General features: G+C 42.9%; 1 protein-coding gene across 1 annotated transcript in view; it reads right to left on the reverse strand.

The window, feature by feature from the left end:
* nos1apa (nitric oxide synthase 1 (neuronal) adaptor protein a) overlaps window positions 1-23,308 on the reverse strand; it is a gene marked incomplete at both ends in the record, with an annotated part of 100,503 nt that overhangs the window by 22,729 nt on the left and 54,466 nt on the right. Inside the window, one exon of the mRNA XM_080859602.1 lies at window positions 8,413-8,577. Coding sequence (XP_080715728.1) covers window positions 8,413-8,577 — 165 coding nt within the window. The remainder of the gene's footprint in view (window positions 1-8,412; window positions 8,578-23,308) is intronic.

A 23,308-nucleotide genomic window follows, 5' to 3' on the forward strand; every position in this document is an offset into this window, starting at 1 on the left:
TGTATTTCTCAGCGCTTGTCAGCACTTCTGTGTCTGAGCCCTGCCGCTTTGAAAGCTTCCTGGCCTGTTTCACAGAGATGGCCAAACAGATGTGCTTGACCCACCTTGACTTGGTTGGCCGACTGGAAGAACCATTTCTTTTGGTTGAATGAAGTCAGTGGATGAAAACCTTTTCTTTGATCTTTAAATGCGTAGAAGATCTGTTTCGTTCCCTGATGGACAAATCCTGAGACCTATGTTTTACTGCAGCTTAGGCAATTATCATATACTCTTCAATATATTAAATATTTACTGGATGATTTAATTAAAGGATAAAATAAAAAGATGCAGTGTTTTATCTGGCAACCCAAGCCATGCTGTTGACCCAGAGGTGGTGTTGCATATCAATTAACATAAATATTGTTTCTTTGTCACAGATGCACACAGAGACACAGAGCTAGTTTCATGCCTAGATGTCCTTGAGATGGTAGTCACTGTGGCTTTACAATACAAAAAAAACTAAAAAATAGGGATTTGAGTCTGAAATAGTGATTTTAGGCTTTGAACTGTTGGCGGTTACAAGCCATCATTTCTGACAACCCTGAACGAGCCTTCAAAAATCTTTAGTTTACCCTCAGGAAAATGGGTGAATTCCTAAAAAAGCAGTCTTATCTGCAGGTTAGCAGGTTATAATACTTCTGGAAAAACAAACCAAAAAAAAAGGCGTCTGTTTACATCCAGCATGTTGGAGCGCGATAAGTGGCGTCCGCAAGTCAAACCCCTCAGGCCTCATTATGATGCGGCACTCCCCACCGGAGAGGCAGAAACATGAACGAACATCAGACATCAGACACAACATCAGAGGCGTTGCCTAATCTTAGCGTTCCGCTGCTACTGCTAACAGAAGGGGGTAGGGGATTGGGGGAGGTGGTGGGGGGGTATGAGAGATTAAACCGGCTATTCCTCCCGCCCCCCTGCTCAGAGCTCTAGCATGTGCCAGAGAGCGCGAGGCTTTCAACTTCCAAAGGAGCGTGCGCGTCGTTTCATCTGCCACTGCTCCTCTCCCACGGGATAAGCGATGGAGCCAAACAAATGGATAAATAAATGAACGAGGCTGTGATCGGCGGTGCTCGACACCTCTTTGATACGACACTTCAAAGGCCACCCCTCCTCGTCTTCACTGAAGAGGGACATCAGAGGCCAGACAATGACCATGATGACACAGTGACACCGTGTTTGCTTTGACTTAGACTAGCCAGGTCTGGATGGGGTCCAGGTCATAGAGTGGCTTGCGTGGGTGTGAGAGGACTGCAAGAGGGTGCTGTTTTGGTAGCGGGGGTGAAGAGAGGACACTGCCTGCCATTTACATACAGCGATGCCTCAGAGATCCAAATCTCTCACTCTTGCTTTTTCCTTCTCTCTCTCCCCCCTACTTTCTTCCATTCGAGTATCTCTTTTCTTTTAAATCTCTCCCTGAATGCAATCTCTCTCCCTCCCTCTTTCTTCCTCTTTTTCTCTCACTTTCCCTTTTAGACAGGGTCAATTTTCACAAAATCAGAACCCCGAAGGCATTTTGTGAATAAATATATTATACACCATTTCTAAGGGTATTAAGGGTAGGGTTGGGTACCGAGAACCGGTACCAATACGGCACCGGTTCCATACAACCGATACCTACCCGGACCGAAATGCAACGCAGATTTCGGTGCTTCCTTTCGGTGCCTGATCAGATACATTTTTTTTTTTTTTTTTTTTTTTATTAATTTTTTTATAATTTAACAAAACTAGCGATAGCTAACGAGAAGTAACGTTAGTGGCGTAGATCTTTCTGAGTACGATCTGTATACTTTTTTGTGTTGATAACAGATTTCGTGGGGCACATATAAAACTGCTCCATCTCCCAATATAGACTCTCGCCTGTGTCGCTCACGCTGCATTCCGTATGGGACTAGTGGAAACGGGATTTGTGTTGAGGAGTTGCCATGGTAATGGGTTGACTTGCGTGTGGTTTCGGTTTCAAGATAAGTGTGGTTGTTCTAAGCAGAAGTTGGATACGCTTTATTAAACGGAGAGCTACCGTCTCATCCAAAGATATTCCTTCTCAATGTGAGTTCTTAAGAGAGCACTAACTTGGACGCTACAATAACATTGCAACAGTCTGACAGCGAAGAGCAGGCAGCCTTGCACAGAGCAAGCACAAACAGAGCTAGCCATCAATATAACGGAGAAAATGTCGAAAGGTAAACGATCAAAAGTGTGGCTGTATTTCGCACAAAAAGATTCAAACAACGCGACGTGCAGCATATGCAACAACAAAATTGCGTGTAAATGGGGGAGAGAACTCAAGAGGCCCTGAAGCTAAACTTTTAAAGGGGCAGTACACATTCACGAAACCAGTGGGTTTAAATAAATGCAAACTAATTAATATTTGTTTTACTCTGAAGGCAAACATGCTCATATTTCTGCAAAAGTATTACTGAAGTGTGAAGTGTGTGTACAGAGTTTGTTATGTATTTATTTATATTTATTTAAGTATACTGTTAACAGTTGTTATAAGTTAATATATTGTTCATAGTTTGAAGTTAAAAGGCTTGAAGCCAAGTGTTTTGTATTTATTTTTATTTATAGCATACCTCAAACAGTTAATATATTGTTAAATTTAAAGAAAACTATTCGCCTTGGCAATAAATAAGCCTAATGTCTTTAATTAAAAAAAAAAAAAAAGTATCGGTTCTGGCACCGTTTAGGCACCGGTATCGTTTTAAAAGTATCGGTTATGTACCGGTATCGGAAAAAACCCAAACGATACCCATCCCTAATTAAGGGGTGCTGAATCCAAATCTGCTGTATATGAAGCTCAAAAATGTCCCAAAATGCCTCAAAATTGAGATCCAATATGGCCGCCACCGCCAGGCTAAAATCTATTTTTCAGTGTATCTTTTTGCCTAAACAAGATACAAACATGAATCAAATGTGTTTTTGTAAGTTTTCCTACATGGGCAATTCGATGCCATATTCAGATATGAGATGTAATGTGAAGAAACTGCTTAAATATTGCGAAGAAATGCAAAATTTGTTATGAATAACTGCTATTAATAATTACTCTGTTATTATTAATATTACTACTAATTATAAGGCTACATTTACATATTTTGTATTTGATTTTAAGGTCAAATGTACAAACAATCAATAAGATCCAAAAGCAGGAAGATCCATAGGTCATGGTTTTATTCATTGAACTATATCCCAGTAGAAGTTACAGTGACAGCTTATTCGCAGTCCTCTTCAGTGTTCTGGCAAGTGTTGTCATGTTTCCTGCAGTTGCATGCGTCTATACATTCACTGTGACTCTTTCTAAATAGAATACAATAGAATGCAATTGAAAGATTACAACCAGTACAACTAGAAGAACATTGGAATACATGTTACAGTTATCCTTCCAATTATTTTAATCCTTTGTTACTTTTTTCCCTTAGTTATAGGCTCACAACTATCAGGTTATGTGTTCAATATCTTCTAATAACAAACAGTCAGCAGTAGGCAGGCTGATGTTCTCTACCAGTTTCCAATCTTGTACACAATGATCAACATCTGCTAATCCCCTATACACATACCTGCAGCGTTGGCTGAGGCATCCCTTAGTACACCCACATGAAGTGAACTCCCTGCAGGCTTTAGGCATAGGTTGCAGAGACATTAGCCCTGGCACTAACTGACCTTCCTTGTGCATCCATCCACTGAAGGAAGATCAGGATGTGGCAGGTGAGCTTGGTTCCAGATTGTCGTTTGATGGTGTGAACTCACTGCGTTTTACGACGAAGTTGCCTCTCTGAAACTCGAGGAGTATTTCTGATGGGAGAGCAGACATCTCAGCCAGGTACACAGTACCCCATCTGGCGTAGTTTGTATGATCGTACCTGAAGAGGAAGGGCAGCATACGTTTGAAAGCATACAGGTGGAGATACCACAATCCATCACGTTGCCCTCTTGTGAAACAGAGTAGGATGCTGACCAAAGTCATATAGTCCCACCAGAATGCAGCATTCGGGTCATCAACTGCAAGTGATGCAGCAAACTCTTTCATGGGCTGCTGAAATCGGTCTTTAGTGAGTTTAGTGACCATTTGTGCGATGTGATCAGCATCTATGGACTGGCAGAGATCTGCAAGTTCAGCTCTCAGTGTAACATCAACCTCATCCAGATATGTGTAAAGCTGTGGGAGTAGTAGTTGCCAAAGAGCCTGTAGGGTAAGCTTGTGGGTCCGTATGGCACATACATACCCCTTTCCTGCCTTGACCTGCTGAGCAGCATTTGCTCCCAGAAGATCACACTTGACCCATAGCTCGCTCAGGCCAGAATCAACCATGTGTTGTCCTATCACACCCAGGAAGTTCATGGCAATGTGAAGGCCTCCAAGGCAAGGTATAAGCTCGTCCTTGTATTCTTCAACTGACCACTTCAGTGTTCAAGCAACTTTGGATAAAGTGCCTCATCCACTGTCAGAAAATCATGCTGTTGTTGCATTGATTTGGAGACATGGAGCACTCGCTTGACTACTGTGTCCAGTGTATCAAGTTCAGATGCAGGAGCCTGGATGATAGGTAGATACCCTACTGTAGTTTTCTCCGGGTTGACTGTGCTTGCCTTTTGATTATACAATGTCCAGGAAGGCATTGGCTTTTGAGATGTCCTGGACATGAAGAAGGCCATGTCTGTAGCGTGTGCTTCCTGTGCTGCAGGACATTGTTCAGATGACTGTGTGAAACAGTCTGCTGCTAATACACCACTGTTTGGCCGCTCTGTGATTCCTCTCTTCGGTGCAGGTATGATATTATTCATTGCCTTGGAGATGTTGAGGGTTTCTGACTTGGAGTTAAGATCAATTCCTTCAAGGAGATCACCTTCAGGTGGACCACGTTGCCAGGCAGCCACTTGAGTGGCATGGAATGTCCCTTTTCCATCCAGAGTGTATTCATTGATGTCAACATTGTCTGCAGAGAAATGAACAAAGCGACCCCTCACCAGATTTTGTGGAACAACAGCACCAATATCCCCCATGGTCTCCAAGGTCTTCTTAGCCAGTGCAGTGTCAAGTTTGATTACCTCACGGTAACTCATAACATGACCTGCCTGGTGAAACATGTTCACCAACTCCTTTGAACGTGTAGCTTGATGAAGGGTACTGGCCAGTCCTATGTGCTTCGTAGTGAGGAACTTATCACCAATGGCGGTGTACATAAGATCCTGTGCAATACTGAGGAATCTTAAGCTGTGGTTTGGCTGTGTTCTTATCATAATCTTCAACATCATCCTCCAGCAGGCACTGACCACTTAGTAACAAGTTGAGGAACATGTACAGGCTGTTGGGTATGCTGTCTATTGCTCTGTTTTCACTGATGTCTATCCCCTCTTGTTTTGAATGTGAGATCATATCTCTTCGGATCTGCAATGCCACATGGACCATCTTGATCTTCATGTTTGAATGAAGGAATGACTCTATGAATATTGGCCGTGTCGTCTTTCACCATTGCTGATACTGGAATATGCCGGAATTTGGATGGAACCAAGACAGTACGAGGTTCATTTCGAGGCTAATCATGCAGTACAACAAAGTCGTATATGCCCTCAAGACGATCCGCTATTTGTCCCTTGAAGGAGGTCCTTCGGCTTAGAAATCTAGATGGTATATCTAATTGAGCCTCATTAGCTAGTGTTGAGTACCGGTCCCAGACATGTACAAGATCCAGAATATCCGCTTGCTTTGCTGATTGTTCAAGTTCTTGGCAGATCCACTCTAATGGCATGTCCGTGCTCGGAAGTGACTCCATGCGTTTGGTCCTACGTTCAAACTTGTTCTTGCAAGTCATGTGATAACTTCCTTCTGCAGCTATAAGATAATTTACACAAGCTAGTCGCATTCTTAAGAATGAATCACACTTTGCTGCTTTTAGAGATCTGCTGCTGACTTTTATTTCTTGTATGAGATGTAGTTTTTCTTTCTAATCTTGTTGGCAAAAGATACACTGCTTCCAATCTATTGCAGGTATTTTGCTCCGTAGACTAACATTTTGCAGAGTTTTTGGGGTAGATGCAGACGAACTTTGTTTGGTATCTTTTTTCAATTCTGCCTTTAATTTATTTTGCTCGGCAGCCCTTATGCCATAAGAATTGCTGAGGCAAGTCTGCTTGAAGTATCTCAGTAAGTCGATTGGTTGCATCTCAGAAATTGTCATGATATAATTTAATCCGGAGTTGTCTTGTAGTGTAAGCTGACTGGAGGCCATCCTTACTAACCTTCATGAGATTTTGCTTATATTCTTCCTGGCATATGATACATAACTGTGGCTCTAATGACATTAAGCTTTCTCGGGTATAGTCTATTGCTTCAGCCATGGTTTCTGTCTCCAATTGACTTATTCAGACCTATAAGAAGGAGCGAGTTTTCTTAGAATACGGATGCGAAGTCCAAGACATCGATACGTATTAATTTAGTATTCATAACTAGCTGGCTAACATTAGCTGGTTAGGCTTCTTTGAGTGATCAAAAACGCTAAAATATGCAATTATTATGTAATAATTATTATATTAATTAATAAATAATAGTGCAATTATTTAAAAGACATAAAACAAGTCACATTATCAAGATATACACTGGACATGACTTTACCTGTTAGCTGTCTCATGTTTCTGATCAGCCGTTCTGAGAAGTGTGAGAAAGCTAAGCTTTGGGGGTGTGGTGGGGCGATATTGATGGGAAAGGTTCCATTAGAGCATATTTGACACATTTGACCTCAAAACTAAACACAAAGGAAGTGAAAGTAGCCTGACTTTGAAATGAATATTAATAATATAGCAATTATTCATAATATCTTTTGCATTTCTTTGCAATATCTAAGCAGTTTCTTCACATTACATCTCAAATCTGAATATGGCATCGAATTGTCCATGTAGGAAAACTTACAAAAGCACATTTAATTCATGTTTGTACCTTGCTTAGTCAAAAAGATGCACTGGAAAATAGATTTCAGCCTGGCGGTGGCGGCCATATTGGATCTCAATTTTGAGGCATTTGGGGACATTTTTGAGATTCATATACAGCAGATTTGGATTCAGCACCCCTTAATACCCTTAGAAATGTTGTATAACATACTGTAAATATTCACAAAATGCCTTCAGGACTTTAAATAAGCACATTTTCAGAAATTCTGCCTAGACTATTTATCTCAGTCCTCTCTGTGACTTACAATCTCTCTATCTCTCTCTCTCTGACTTACAATATCTCTCTAATTCTTTCTTTCTTTCTTTCTCTCTCTCTCTCTCTCTCTCTCTCTCGCTCTCGCTCATGGCCAGCAGAGAATGCCATCACATCCCTGCTGTTTTTCTCATCCATGCACGCTGGCCTCGCTCCCCCCTGTGGGAGGGTCTCAGTCCGGGTGCTCGCCGCCTTTAAAGCAGAACCTTGCCGCTGGCTGGAAGATTACGTCGACTGCGCCCTTCCTGCCAGGGCGTTTTTGGGACCATGACCATGGCCAAATAAGCAGTCACCGCAGGGTGCACACCAGGGAAGATAAATAAGACTCCCCGCCACACCATAATGGAAACATATTAGCGCTAAACAGCCAAGGACACTTCTGGGTCAACTCACATCAGAGGATGGGATGAGGGGTGGGTTTGAGACTGATGACACACATGAGAAGAGAGGGGCGCTTGTGAACATTGTGACCCCCGACCCTACCAATGAGGAGCTCAAAGAACAGAGAGGGGACTTCTGGGTAGTCACCAAGCCTTGGCCAGAAAGGCTTTAAGGCTTGGAGAGGAGAATGGATGGGGATAAGAGGAGTAGTAATTAGACACAAGTCCATAAAGTGGACACAGGATATACTATTTCACACCACCAGACAGAAGTAGCTTTCATCCTGAGCAGTAGAGGATGAAGACAGGAGGGGAGGGCAGTAGGGTTTATGGGTATGTCTTGATTAGAATTTAGTTTAATGCTCATCTAAACAAGACATATGAGGCAAACAGATTCACCTGACTAGCACTGAAGATGTATTTATGCAAAGTGTAACACACACACACAAACACACAGACAAACACACACAGACACACACACACACACACACACACACACACACACACACACACAGACACACACACACACAGACACAGACACACACACACACACACACACACACACAGCTCTGAAGCAGGTCAAATGCTATTTGCTGTTTAATTATCCAGAGGGTCCTGTTATGAAACCTCTACATCAGCCTGGCCTCCATGAGCACCTCAATCTGGAAGAGCAACAACAAAGCGCCGGGGCAGAGAAAAGACATTCCCAGCGCACTGAGCCATACAGCTAAATTAAACGAATAAATAATCCTTTGCTTTGCTGGTGTGCTAAGAGTTCCAGAGCCAGAGCAGTGCCCTCACCTGAGCCACGGACACCTGGGTCTGCTGCTGCTGCTGCTGGAGCTGCTGCTGGAGGAGCTGGATCTGGTGGTGCGCCGAAAGGGGCAGGGCTCCGGCTGGCAGCTGGCTGGACGAGGGCAGCAGCATCTTGGGGGTGGCCAGCAGGATGGCGGCCTCTTCAGACACCTGGACAGAAGGCAGAGACAGAGAGAAATAAGCATTTGGTTCCAATGAGTTAAGGTAACACTAGGTTCTGATACGATGTTGATCATTTTTATTTATCTTTCACTCCATGTATTGCTCCTGCTGCTTGCTTTTATTGATTTTATGTAAAGCACTTTGAATTGCAACTCTTTTATGAAATGTGCTATATACTGTAGTTAAGTCTATAACATTTCAGCCATTAACAAAGGGGATGTTTCACCCTGTACAGGGTCAGTTCAGGTACACGGCAGGCCGACCGTGAACATCAAGTCTCGGCTCTGTATCACATTCCATCGTACCCTGCCAGTTCTGCCATTGAAGCAGCCAGCTACGCAACTGCAAATAGCGTGCCCATTGTTCTGAGTTTGGCAACTATTTGCATGTATGAGAAGAGAGGCTACAGGCGAATTACATCAGTATCAGTGTAGGGCTTTTTTTTACGTCAGCCTGCAGAGCTGACACAGATATCATACCATGGCAGAGACTTTAGATAGTTCAGGAAAATAATTAAAACTGACAATGTAGGTAGAGGGACTGCTTTCCAATGAGACGAAGCACTTGAAAAGAAACCGAGTCAGACCAGATATAAGGGAGACAGTCTCAAAGCATTTATTGTTTATTTAGCAGGGCAGGGTTGGAACCAGAGTAAATATTTTTCCCCTCTCTCTTTCTCCTGCAGCATCTCCCTTGTTAAATAATGCAGCATGTCAACGTCTCGTAAGAACAGCATGACTACAGTGGCTGCAAATCTGTAGCTGTCTGGCAGAAGCCATCAGGGATTCACCGGATCCCTCTCGGAGATAAAAAAGCCAGCCTCGCTTTGCATCAGACACAGATATAATTGCGCTAGCAAGACCGAGTCCCCCTGAAAGCCTGCAGCATGCAGCATGTAACTGGAACCGCAGCTTAGGCATGCATAGGTGCACTCTCACTAATAACAGGGATCACTCTGGAAAAAGTATGAGCTGCGATGATTAGCATTTTACACTTAGTAAGCGCTAACAGCAACCCCCCGTGAATGACAGTAAGGGGGGGCTGTATTGTTGCAAAGCCTGCCGACGATGTGAGATGGGAAGCAGTAGCCGCAGTGGCAGTGACAAATTTGTCATATTTCCCGGCATGCCTGGGTTATTTATTTTCCCGGGGCCCGAGATGAAAATATGGTAATGCCGGCCCGGGCTGGGAATTGACCTCCAGCTTGCTGTGGGAGCATGACAGAGCAGCCAGTAGAGGGAATAATTTCATGGTGTCAGGTCTGCTTATCCCGGCCTAAGTGTGACATATAGAGGATGCCCTTTTACTGAATGTCCTGGCACTTCCACAGTAGGACGCAGACTGAAAAATTAGCTGGTGGCGATTACAGAGACCCACTGTAAAGAACAGAGGAGTCATCTCCCCCCTCAAGCCCAATGTCAAACCCCCAGCTGTGTGTGTGTGTGCGTGTGTGTGTGTGTGTGTGTGTGTGTGTGTGTGTGTGTGTGTGTGTGAGTACTTGTGCGTGAAGATTAAGCTTAAAAGTACACACTGGACAACGGGGTGAACAGATGAATATGCAAACAATGAAGTACGGCGACTCCACCACGTCCTAGCCAAACTTAATTTTTTTTTTTTTAAATCGTTCTTATTATTTACTCGTGGACAGCAGGAGATGTCACATGGACGGGCAAGTGAGTAGGATAAATTGTTCGCCCCGGTGCCGGTAAGATGAAGGAGGAGTTTCCACAGGGCTCAGTGCACACAGGTCGCATTTGGAATGCAATTAGCATACAGGGGAAGGAGCAGGCCTGGGGTGCGGTGGGGAGGAGGGAGTGCATGTGTGTGTGTGTGTGTGTGTGTGTGTGTGTGTGTGTGTGCACACTGCATGCTAATGAAGTGGCTGTATGGTGTTTGTGTGCTCGTGAGCGGCAGCTGTGCGTTGGGGCCAGCACTGCAGAACAGCGCCCTGTAAACACCAGCTGCTCTCATGTAGCACACCACTTCCTCCTCACCACTCGAGCAAAAACACAAACACACACACCAAGGGGGGCACACCAAGATGCAAAATTACACACACAGATAATAACACGCATGCACACGTGTGCATACATGGCCTACACGCTTCTCATATGCAGGTACGCAGGTACGCAGGTACGCAGACACACACACACACACACACACACACACACACACACACGGATATTCTGAATGCATTGCTGCAGACAACCAGATGGACCAATACGCAAATTATAGTGCAGAATGTCCCTCTCACCTGCATAAATAATAAATCATCCCACACACATGCCTGCACACACAGACCCAAACATATACGTACACACCTTCCATATATGACCACAACAGACCAGGCCCACGCATTCTGCACAAAAGCAGTAAACCCATCAGCCGCCATTTCATGCTTATCCACTAATCACCACAGCACAAAGTTCATCCATCAGTCAAGAGAGAACTGCCCTTTATGCCCGGTGCTCTATAAATCATGTGTTAAAGTATCAGATATGACCGCTGCTAGTGTATATATCTGCTGTCAAACCCTGACAAGCTGTCATAACAAATGACATGCCGTGGTGGCATTATGGAGCCCTTCCTCCACGCACACACACACACACACACACACACACACACACACACTCTCACATACACACACACACACACACACACACACACACACACACACACGGTGGAATTATGAAGCCCTTCCTCCACGCAGCCTTCCCACTGTGCGCTGTGCGCTGTGCCAACTGCTCCAAACCCCAATAACTACGGCACCTTCTGAACCTCTGCACAGCTCAGACTTTTAACTGGATCTAATCAGCACAGAGGCCGTTCCACACAAATGTAACAGATTAATGTGTCGAGCCATCCCTGACTGATGCCTTCTGAATGGCTGTCAAACCCTGCGTACTGTCGCCATTCCCCCAGCTTCTTCACTGCTGATGCTTTTGTCGTTCCGCTTCTCGATTTGAGACTGATGTGCCAAGGGTACCCCTGACAGTGAGATCTGCCCATTATATGCCAGCCTTCCACACCACCGGGGCTCCAGAAAGATAGATGAGCGGGCGAGAAACAGAGGGATGCGGGCAACAAGCCAGAGGAGCGGAGAGGCCACAGTCTGCTACCACTCGCACGGGCGGGGGGTCGGGGTGGAGAGAGAGAGGGGGCAGGAGGGTGAGAGTGCTGACGTGGAGAGTAATAAAGGCCCCAGTTATCATCTCACCACCGGGGCCAGCGCAGCCTCCTATCAGTCACACAGCCGGCTTGGAGGGCCAGACAGGAGACTGTTTGAGGAGCGCACGGCTGATCCATTGGCAGCACTTTTTCCACCCAGAGCTGCATGCCCAACGCATACACAGAGGATGGACTGTCTGGTCAGTGGGCTGGGTGACATTCTGTCAGCACGTCTATTTGGCCTGTAGCTGAGATGGCACTACCGTTATTGCACACTGCCCGTGGTCCATTCCCAGGGAGCACAGTGAACTTGGATGCTATTCACCCAGAAGTCTGGCTTTGAATAAAGTACATGTTTTATTCTCTGCAATTCTACATTGAGCGATTTAGGCAATATTTCATGAGCCATGTTTCACGAGTCATGCATGTCCAGCCATCCATCACCAACTCATCATCGCCCTAATAACATTCTAAGTAGTACACACTCTACACTATAAGTCAATTGGAACAGTTCTTCACTGGTCTTGGTAAGGTTTAGGGCATACCTGCCAACATTTGAGTTGCAAAATCCGGGAGATTTCGGCGACGGCGGCGGGAGGGGCAGGGCCGGGGGGGCAAATATTGGTTTCATGGGATGTTGTGCATATAGACAACTTATTTATTATATATGATGTAGTCTTCAGTATATAAATAAATGCACAATAACTGTATTCATTAACAAAAAACTATTTTTGTATTTATAATTATGCAAACATCTTATTAGTAGGATTACTACAATGTACTTAATTCTTATAAACATCGTCGCTCAGTTAGTTGACTTAAAAGCAATGGCCTTCGCAGAAAGATCAACTGCGCAATAGAATCTATGTTTGCCAGATTGACGAATTGGTTGAAAATGGTAGGCTATAGTGTATTTATTGTGTAAAGGTTGACTGATCCCCATTCAAAGTGAATGATAGCAAGCTCAGACACCACGCAAATCCTCTCAGACGTATTTTTTCTTTTACAAAAATGTTTTTTTTTTACATTGTACAGTGTCTATTTCTCGGTAACTTTATAAAAAATATAAGTAAAACAAACTACTTTTAGGTACAAATTCGACCATCTACAGAGTTTGGTCCGCCAGCTTTTTTTTTTTTTAGCTTTTTGAGACGTGACCATAAACGTGATCTGATTGGCTAGAGCCTGTGTTGTCTTTGCATTAAAGGCAATTTGATTGGCTGACGCTTGCTTTGCCTCTCATGCTTGCGTTTCATACATGATCTGGCAACTTTAGAACGTTGACACACATTTTGATTTGATTATTAATAAAATACATTTGTTACTCGTGAAATACGGGAGATTACCGGGAGATAGGACAAAACGGGAGGGCGGCGAGAGATGGATCAGAAAACGGGAGAAACCCGGGAAAATGGGAGAGTTGGCAGCTCAGGTTTAGGGTCATACAAGCTTGTCTCAGGGGAGTTGCAGGCAGCGAGGTAGAGAGGGAGGAGAAAGAGCAGGAATGAAAGAGTCTTGTCAGTGCTGGTTAAAGGGTTATTTGCTGTGCTCTCCGTCCCTACCTCACTCCCTCTCTTGCTCTCTCCCTCCCTCACTCACTCATTCATTTACTCACTCTTTCCCTCACATGCACACACTCCCTCCATCCCCTTCCTTCAATCACTCCCTATCTGACTCACTCACTCTCTCTCTCTCCTTCCTTCTCCTTCCTTCCTTCCCCTTTCCTCCCTTTCTCCCTCCCTCACTCTTTCACTCCCTCTCTCACAGCTGATAAAAGGACCATGTATTAGCCATGCATTTGTGACAACTTCAAAATGTGCCAATATTTTTCTTGTGCCAACTCACTTTGCTTTTGTGTTTTCTCTCATAATAAAGCAAAATGAGAAAGAGGCTCTCAGCGGTGCGCTTAAACCAACAGCATGTTTCCTCTCAATACAGAACCCTAAAAGACAAACAACATTGAGGTGCTCTGCACAAGGTATTAAAAGACGGTACAAATTTAAAAAAAAGGATGAAAAATGTAGAGGGCTCAGTCACCCACAGGGAACAATATGTGAATCGTAAAACAGACATTATGTCCAACTGCTCTCTTCGACTTGAAGATTGTAGTCCTTTACAAAAGAGATTACAGTATCTACTACTTCTCAACATCACATTGCTGAGGGGCTCCATTAAAATAAAACTGAGTTGTTGATTAAACTGTTAGCTGGTATCTGAAATAGCAGGTGCACAGTGAGTCGACAAGTCTGCTCTAAAATCCAACAAAGGAATCAATCTGGCTTGTGAGAGGCCTGGCTTTGGCTAGGCTCGTTCAAATCACTCCATCTCCTATGAGTCCTGTTTTGGATTAAAATCACAGCAACACAGCCTTTGGCCAACGATTCCTTTCAGGCTGTTCTGCCACACAGCATAAATGCAATCATCTATAAAAGCACAGGTCTTTAAAATAACTCACCATGGTGCCATGAATAGAGCACAATACTTAACCTTCACTTTGAGCCCAAATATTAGCCCACTTTATTATTCCAAGTTCACATGATGGCAGACCCTCAGTGAGCCTGGGGGTGCTGCTTGAGTGGTTTAACAATTTCTCCATTTTGAGAATTAAAATACAAAGCATGCGGAACTTGCTCCCAACTTTCTGAAGCGTTATGGAGCTTCAGGCATTGGGATAACAAGCCATGACTACCTGATACTTATCCAAATAGGAAAAACAAACTCAGACTTTGGCATGTGAGGGATGCCAAAAGTCATTTTGCATTAAAGATGCTGTGATGAAAACAGACTGGGGACAGCTTTCACAGTTTTTAGCAACAATAAACCGTTTCATGATTCCATGAGAAAGTGCCATGCTTCTGCAGTCTGTACATGGGAGATCTCACACTATCGACTGCCAGTGCCACTTGTGCCCTTTAGAGCTGGGCAGAAGGTGGACTCTCCGTTCTGCATGCAGCCATGAGATTTAGACGGGGTCCTGGGGGGCCAGCTGGCAGGCCTTCTTAAGAGAGTGTGCTTATTTATTCTGGAGCCTTTTAAACGTCCTTGCCAGTTCTAATCTAGTCAATACATCTCCACAGCAAAGACACTATCCTGTGAACTATCCTGATAGAGAACTCGGAGACAACTGGTGACTAGTCTTGTTGTCGTGATCCATCAGGAGCTGCCTGGCAGACATGCCACTCTGTTTCCATGGTATTTTGCCTATGGTTTTCTCAGGCATAAACTCACAAAAAACTCACAAACACACAAATACGAGGGGGCCATCAGTCTTGGCAAAAAGCCAGAGTAGCACTGGCCAAGCAATTTTCACTGTTCTTTGTGGTCTGTAAATTCGCCTTGAGAACTTGGCTAATGGGCACAGAAGATTATACTGACAGTGAGGGAATCAAATTGTTCATCCTTGTCTTACAGCTTGTTAGACTTAAGCTAGCAGAGGTAAGGCTTAGTGGAACTTTCTGATTAGTAAAACTGAGCAAGAATCTATGGTAAGGATTCACAGCCTAATTAGAGAAGATAAATTAATTGACGTATGGTCAGATAAATTAAATTCTAAATTCTCCTTTCTACTATATTAAAAGAAAGGATGTCTCAGAAGTGTGATAAGCCCCTGACAACACACACAGTCCTAAAAGTAAGTATGATGAAGAGAGACCGTCAACCAGAAAACACGTTCATAGACTTTTTATGTTGAAACTAATGCCCCCTGTCACTCAGTGCGTTCACATGATGGAAGTACTCCGATTTCGGCCAAACCCCGACTTCCATGGGGGGTTAACTGCATTATCTCACGGCACATGGCAGGGACAAATCCAGATCTTGGCTCAGTTCAAATCAAATGTGGAATGTTTACAAGGGGGCATCTGCTACCGTTGATTATACAGTAAATAAGTTGTGAAATGAAACAAAAACACACCACAGTTAAAGTTGTATTAGTATTGATTGATTCACATCAATATGAATGGATTACATGACTTACAAGTGGTGGAAAAGTAATATGAAAATATTTGTTCAGTGAATTAGCACGTTTCAGTTTCAAAGTTTCAGTTTCGGTTTCAGTATTTCAAAGTGAATGAGAGGGTGCACAAGAACCGTGAGCGTCTAGCAGCGATTATCATATCATGATAGCATGTATATGTCTATGGGCAGGATCTCAAGCACGTGCAAAAGTTGTTGTTGTCCAGTTGAAATCTAGATTCGAGAGTCACATGCGTGCGTTGTCCGATTTCCAGTGTAATCCGATCACTTATCTGGGGGTGTACATCGGAATTCAGTCGGACACAGGAAATCTAGATTTGGGGAGTTACATGAATTGGATCTTCGATTGAAATCGGACTACGCTCGGAAACTGGACACATGTGTCCGCACTGAGTCAGGCCTATTAACATGGTCAATAAGCTAATGTGCTGACCTGAAACAGACTGGGATGATTCATTCAAATGTCAACCAACAAATGCTGCACAATTAAACACACACGAAAGAAAAAGCTATAAATATACTCGTAGAGTGAAATGCCAAACTGCTCTTCCAAGTTTTCAAAAAACAAACAAAATATTGGAATAAAAATATCAGATTATACCTACCTTTCCATGAAAACTAATCTTTATCTAAATGTACAGTAAGTGTGGTTATTGACTAGCTTATCACAAGGAGGCCTTTCATATTCCAGAATGTTCCATACTTTCCATGATCTCTTATCACCAGAATATGTACTCAGAAATGACCACCAACAGAACCAATATTCTCTACATAAAAACCTGATTTTGTGAACCAAGACAACATCCATTCTGTGCCTCTCAACTGTCCCTGGAACAATAAAGCCCACAGCACTGTCCTTCCATCAATATTATGTTTATGTCATCTAGATAAATGTGCTCTGAGAGTCCAATTTATGTAAGGGCTGATTCACCCATGCCCTGTTACCAGGTATAAAAACATTATGTGGCTCAGCATGAGTCAGGTTCCATCAAGTCCTTTTACAAATGACTGAAATAGAGTGCTACTATTATGATGGTCACAGAGACCCCAGTCAAAAGAGTGTCTGCATTTCACATAATGTTCTGGAAATTTAAGGTTCTAAAATCTCAGAGAAAATGGAAAGTTTGAGAGTGAAAAGAAAGGACCTAGAAAAGTGTCTTCAACAGCTACATAAAGACAATTAGAAAGATAGGTTTACCAAAGGACGATGGCCCATCCAGGTGAAGAGAGGAGCAGGAGGCTACGCCCGGCCCTAACAGCGTACCATATTGTTTCTGTAAAGAGCACCTGATGTTTTGAAATCCCATGGAAGCCTGTGGTAATTCTATTAGAAAAATCCTATGTGGCTTCGGGGAGGATGTGGCTTCAGGAAGGTGGTATTTTCATTCCAAAGGAGAAAAACTACGTATGCACAGCTCCAATTGCAGCCTATCAGTCTTCTTAATGTGAAGAACACATCTACTTTAGTGCGGTAACATGGAGGTTGGTCTCCTATCTTAAGGCAAATAGTTTGAGAGATATTTCCGTGCAGAAAGCAGGAATCCTAGGTTTTTCTGGATGTTTGGAACATAGTAGCATGATTCAGACAGCAAGGTCAGAAGATGGAGACGTCTGTGTGGTATTTGTTGATCCTGTGAATGCCTTTAGATTAGTGCCACAGAGTCTGTTGTGGAAGGCATTCAGCTACTTTTAGGTCCCTTAAAAAATGTCAGCGTTAGTCAGGGTAACATGCCTCGACGTGGTGAGGTGATTCCTTCTATGGTAGAAAAAACTATGATGAGCTCAGGCAGGCGGTCCAAATTGAGTGACAGAGGACAGATTTTAGAGCTTAGAATATTCAATGTTAAGGCAATCAGTGCTGCTGATAAAACCTTCTTACCTGGTAAACTGAAACGGAACTGAGGCGCTTGCAGTCTTGGCTTCTGCCACAGGTAAGGTGGCCTTTGACCATGTATGAGGTTGCTATTTAAGAGGTGGCGAAATTTGAGTCATGAATAAGGCAGTTTGGCTTGGGGTGCCATGCACGGTAGCTTAGTATGGAAAAGTAGTTTTGGAGTTACCAATAGCATGTTTGTGGAGGAGTTCAAATGTGCTAAAACCAGCCTGGAGGACCCTGTAGTCAAGTCAACACAACACAATGGTTACAGCATATCATCGCATTACAACATATCATTGGGCAGGTACAGAGTGGAAGAGCAGGCTTTGGTCAAGGTGACAGTTGGATAGCATGGGGTAAGGCTACATTGCTGGAAAGGAGGCAGACGGTACCTAGTTTTGTTTGCAAGCAAGGAGAGGAAACTAGACGAGGGCAATAGATGAACTAGCATGGTGTTGGGACAAGGAAGATCAGCTGGGGAAAACTTTGGGCTATTGATGCTAACCACATTAAATGAATCATTGCAGCCTATTATGATGTAGCTACACGTGGAGACATAATCAGGTTTAAAAATAAATAATAATAACTCTCTGCTGGTTAATGACAGGGACAGTAGGCTTTATTTTGCGCCAGAGGGGCAGATAAGTGGACACCAGGCACGTGCAGACAGTACTTGCAAATGGAACAAAGTGCAGGGTTGGAGATTGCTGGCTGATGTCGGTAGATCCACAGTGTATTGCTGTGACTGCTATGAGATCACACATGGTGTTGTATTCTGAATGTTTGCTTTATTGAGTTAATAGTTCCCTTTGAAGATGCGATTGAGGAAGCATTTGAAAGGAAGAAGCCAAAATATGCGGAACTGGTAGCGGAAGCGAGGCAACGATGTTAGCAAGCACCCAAAGATCAGATCAAAATCAACCACACTTCTTTTGGATTTTGGGACAGCAGGCACCACTCCTGAGCCTTCTGGAGGTGTTGTGGGCCTAATTCAATGAAAACGTAATGAAGAAAGGGTCCTGATGAAAATCCCAGTGAAATGCTCATGAAGGCAGCTTTGTTGTTGTTGTTGTTGTTGTACCCTGACGCTCAGGCTCTATGGTTGGGCAGTCATGTTGTTGTGTATAACAGACAACCTTTATGGACCCCGGGTACAACATGCAGCCGGTGTTGTTGCTGTCTCCAGCCAGTAATCCGTTGTTTTTGTTTTTGATCTATGGTTGGGCAGTTGTTATATTGGTTAGGCTGGGTTAGGTTGGGTTGCTGCCTGGCTATGACATACAGCGGGTGAAATAAGTATTGAACACGTCGCCATTTTTCTCAGTTAATATATTTCCAAAGGTGCTATTGTCATGAAATTGTCACCACATGTTGGTAACAACCCAAGTAATTCATACATACAAAGAAAAAAAACAAATACATTCAGAAATTAAGTAATGTGTATTAATGTGAAATAACACAGGAAAAAAGTATTGAACACATGAAGAAAGGGAGGTGCAAAAAGGCATGGAAAGCCAAAAAAACTGCAGGAATCTTTCAGTAATTAGAAGGCAATCTGGCCCCTAGTCAGTGCAAATTAATATCCCAACTGATGGCCTATAAAAAGGTGTCTCATTACCAAGGTGTCACATAAGAAGTAACTCATGATTGGTAAAAGCAAAGAGCTCTCTCAAGACCTTTTGCAACCTTATTGTTGCAAGACATACTCATGGCATTGGTTACAGATGCATTTCTAAACTTCTGAATATTCCAGTGAGCACTGTTTCGGGCCATAATCTGGAAGTGGAAAGATCATCATTTCACCATAAACTGGCCACGACCAGGTGTTCCTCGCAAGATTTCTGACAGAGGAGTGAAAAGAATTATCAGAAGAGTTGTCAAAGAGCCAAGGACCACTCGTGGAGAGCTTCAGTAAGACCTGGAATTTGCAGGTACAGTTGTTTAAAAGAAAACAATAAGTAATGCACTCAACCCCCATGGCCTGTATGCACGCTCTCCACATAAGACTCCATTGCTGAAGAAAAAGCATGTTGAAGCTCGTTTAAAGTTCGCAGCACGAAATTTGGACAAGCCTGTGAAATACTGGGAGAATATGGTCTGGTCAGATGAGAGCAAAATGGAACTCTTTGGATGACATAATGCACACCATGTTTGTAGGAGACATGGCACTGCACATCATCCCAACAGTGAAGTTTGAAGGTGGGAACATCATGGTGTGGGACTGCTTTTCAGCATATGGTACTGGCAAATGTCACACAATTGAAGCAAGGATGAATGGAAAAAATGTATCAAGACATTCTTAATTAAAATCTGCTGCCATCTACCAGGATGATGAAGAGGTAACGAGGGTGGACATTTCAGCAAGACAATGAACAGCCAAGGAAACTCTCAATTGGTTTCAGAGAAAGAAAATAAAGCTGCTAGAATGGCCAAACCAATCACCTGACTTGAATCCAATTGAAAATCTATGGAAAGAACTGAAGATCAGAGTTCATAGAAGAGGCCCAGGGAACTTTCAAGAATTGAAGCCTTTTTGTGTTGAAGAATGGGTCAAACTCACATCTGAGCAATGCATACAAGTAGTTTCTCCATACAGGAAGCGTCTTGAAGCTGTCAAAGGCTTTTGTACAAAGTATTCAATAAATATCAGTAAGCGTGTTCAATACTTTTTTCCTGTGTAATTTCATATTATTAGACATAACTTAATTTCTGAACTAATTTGTTTTGGTTTCTTTGTATGTTTGGATTACCTGGGTTGTTACAAACATCTGGTGAAAATTTCATGTCAATACCACCTTTGGAAATATATTTACTGAGAAAAATGGTGACGTGTTCAATACTTATTTCACCCGCTGTATGTATAACTAGAATTTAAAAAATCTGTTGAGTCGAGGTGTCATCTGACATCATAAACTGATGCTCTGTATTAGTAAACTGCAGATAAATAAAAGTGTCAGTACAAATAGTTACATTTTCTTTGATTTCAGTTATAAATAGAAATTCCAATGAAGTACCTCCCAATCTTTTATGATGGTGCCACACCACAGAACATCCTATGATTAATTACAATGCTTTTTCTTTCAAATAAATCACCACTAAAACTAAGAGTCTAACGACTTTGTGTTTTAAGGTTGTGTAAATACCTTAGTTTTACGTGATGTTGCCTGAATGTAGGTGAAAACTGTTCTTAAAGCCTGGATCTGTCTAAAGGTTGTGGCTGTGCTAAATAATTAGATTTAACTTCACAGTAAGTCATAGTTGGATTAGAGGGATGACACCTTCCAGTGCAATGCCAAGGAGTTGCAATATTTCTGGCCTGACAGAGTTGCACTGCAGACTTCTTAAATGTCTGCTCAGTTCGACTGATCATACGTATTCTGAAGTCCGAACAGCTGCACTTATGAGGCTTCTGCTCTATACATCTTGACAAAAAAAACTTTCATTTGTCCATGGTGTGTTTCCTGACAAGGGTTTTGGACTAGCTGTTAGCAGGCATGGCTATGGTGTGTAACTGAATGCTGACCTCTTTCATCAGGTTTTACTGCTAAGGTTGAAGGAAGGCAGATCATCCACAGACACACAAATAAGATGGGAACTATTTATATATTTGTCTTCTCATGAATCAACTACACTTTAGGCTATTACTATTGAACGACAGCCCAAATATTGCACAGATAGGTCAATTACTCTTTCAGACCTTGAGGTAAGAAACAAAAGGGGGCAATATCCCCAAACCACAGTTTTTCACTCTGGTGCGCCAGCGCCGCCCACCAAACTAATGCATCTATTTCAGACACGCCACTGGGCATCGTAAAAAACCCTGTTTCCAAATTGAAGTGGATGGTGCTGAACCAGGCCGTCCTAATGGTCTGGTCTGCCCAATGATTCAGCAAAGACCTGCAGGGGGGGAAATCTCTTCAGTGGGCAAAGGCTGTTTGTGCCCTTGGAGAAGATAGTGCCCCATGACTAAGTAGGGCAGAATTCTGGCACATTGTTGGCATTGTTCAATACAGAGAGCTAAACAGTGGCACGCCATGTCCAGCAGAGTGGCACTTACCGATAATCTATAACAGGGCTCGACCAGTGAGTTTTTTTCAGAGCCGATAATGGTTGTCTGTGACAGAAAGAGGACGATAGCCAAAATTTCAAGCTGATATTTGAATGCCTTAAACATTGTCTGTCTCGGCCAATGAGGCAACTTTCTGGGAATACCATACCAAAAGCATTTTTTTCCTGACAGAGGAGATGTGTTGGCATAGTAGTACATGCATTGCTTGTAAACAGTATTTTTTTCATCAGGACTTTAGATCAAAATACACAGCTGACAGATAATAATATATTTGCAAATATCGACCCTGATTATCTAACGACTAGATTATCGGTCGCCCCTAAGCTATAGCGGCCAACATCACGATCTGAGACTGAAACCTAAATCCCAGCTTTTCAATATTCAACGCAGTGACATTAAACAGAACAGTATAAATTTCACGTGAAATTGCTGAGTAAAAACACAATTTGGATTTTGTTTTTCTCCAAATGGAGATAGGGCACTGTTTTTAAATGGTAATGTAAATTGAGCTTGATGGTGTATTGAACTGAACGCTGCCAGGCAGGGCCGTCGTGGTGCTCTGCACCGGGCAAGATTGAATGATGGTCATTACTAATTCAGAAGCTTTCAGAACACTCAAACCACTCATGAAGTGGAAACGAATCTTTGATTTTAGAAAGTCCCTCCTTTTAATTATTTAAAGAGCTGGAGGGGGGGAAAAAGTCCTTCCAGATATCTCGAAGTATTTTATTCTGCATGGGTTTTGTGGAGGCCAGGCCCTCTGTGAGAGGAGTGTAAACAATATGGTGGAGTAAAACTGATTTGCTTTTGTAAGCAGCAACTAAAGCCTTCAGAGAGAACTAAAATGGCAACTATCTTTAAGCTGTTTGTTCCGCTGCTTCTCTGACAACAAAACATAGCAGCTGGGGATGGCTGGGAAAACAATAACTAAACTCAGAAAAAAAGAACAAAGAACAGAACACACACACACACATCTTCATTTACAACACAAATGCTGACTTAAAATGAAAACCCTTGCCTTTTTTCTTTAATGAGGTTTCTGACAACAAGGGAAGATCTTTTGCTACAGAGACTTCAACATCATGTTGGCATCAAAGGCTGTGCCCTATCCTGGTTAAGGCCTTACCTTTCTGATCAATTAGTTCATGTCCAAGTCATAAGTCATCCAGTCACACCAGAGTCAGTTATGGTGTTTCCCAAGGCTCTGTGCTTGGACCCTTGCTCTTCTCCTTGTACATGCTAGCCTTTGATACAGAGAAGCACGTCATTAACTTCCCTTGCTATGCTATTGACACCCAACTTCACCTATCCATGAAACCTGAAAAAATTGTACTGCTACCCCATACTTTGCGCTAGCATTTACCTGCAATGTAACTAATTGCAACCATCGACATAGTGTTCTGTTTCATAACTCTACTTATCTTGTTATAGTAACCTTAAGAGCACACTGTATACCCACTACGCTGTTCTACAATACTTAAATGCTCTCTTACCACCTTATACTCTATCAATTTTATATGCATCATGTATAGATCATGTTATGTTTGTATGTATTGTGTACATTTACCACATGTATGCTAGCATACTCCTCCTGATACGTGTATGATTTTATCTTCTATGTTTCTGATCGT

Source organism: Sprattus sprattus (assembly GCF_963457725.1).
Source record: "Sprattus sprattus genome assembly, chromosome: 2".
NCBI lineage: Eukaryota > Metazoa > Chordata > Actinopteri > Clupeiformes > Clupeidae > Sprattus > Sprattus sprattus.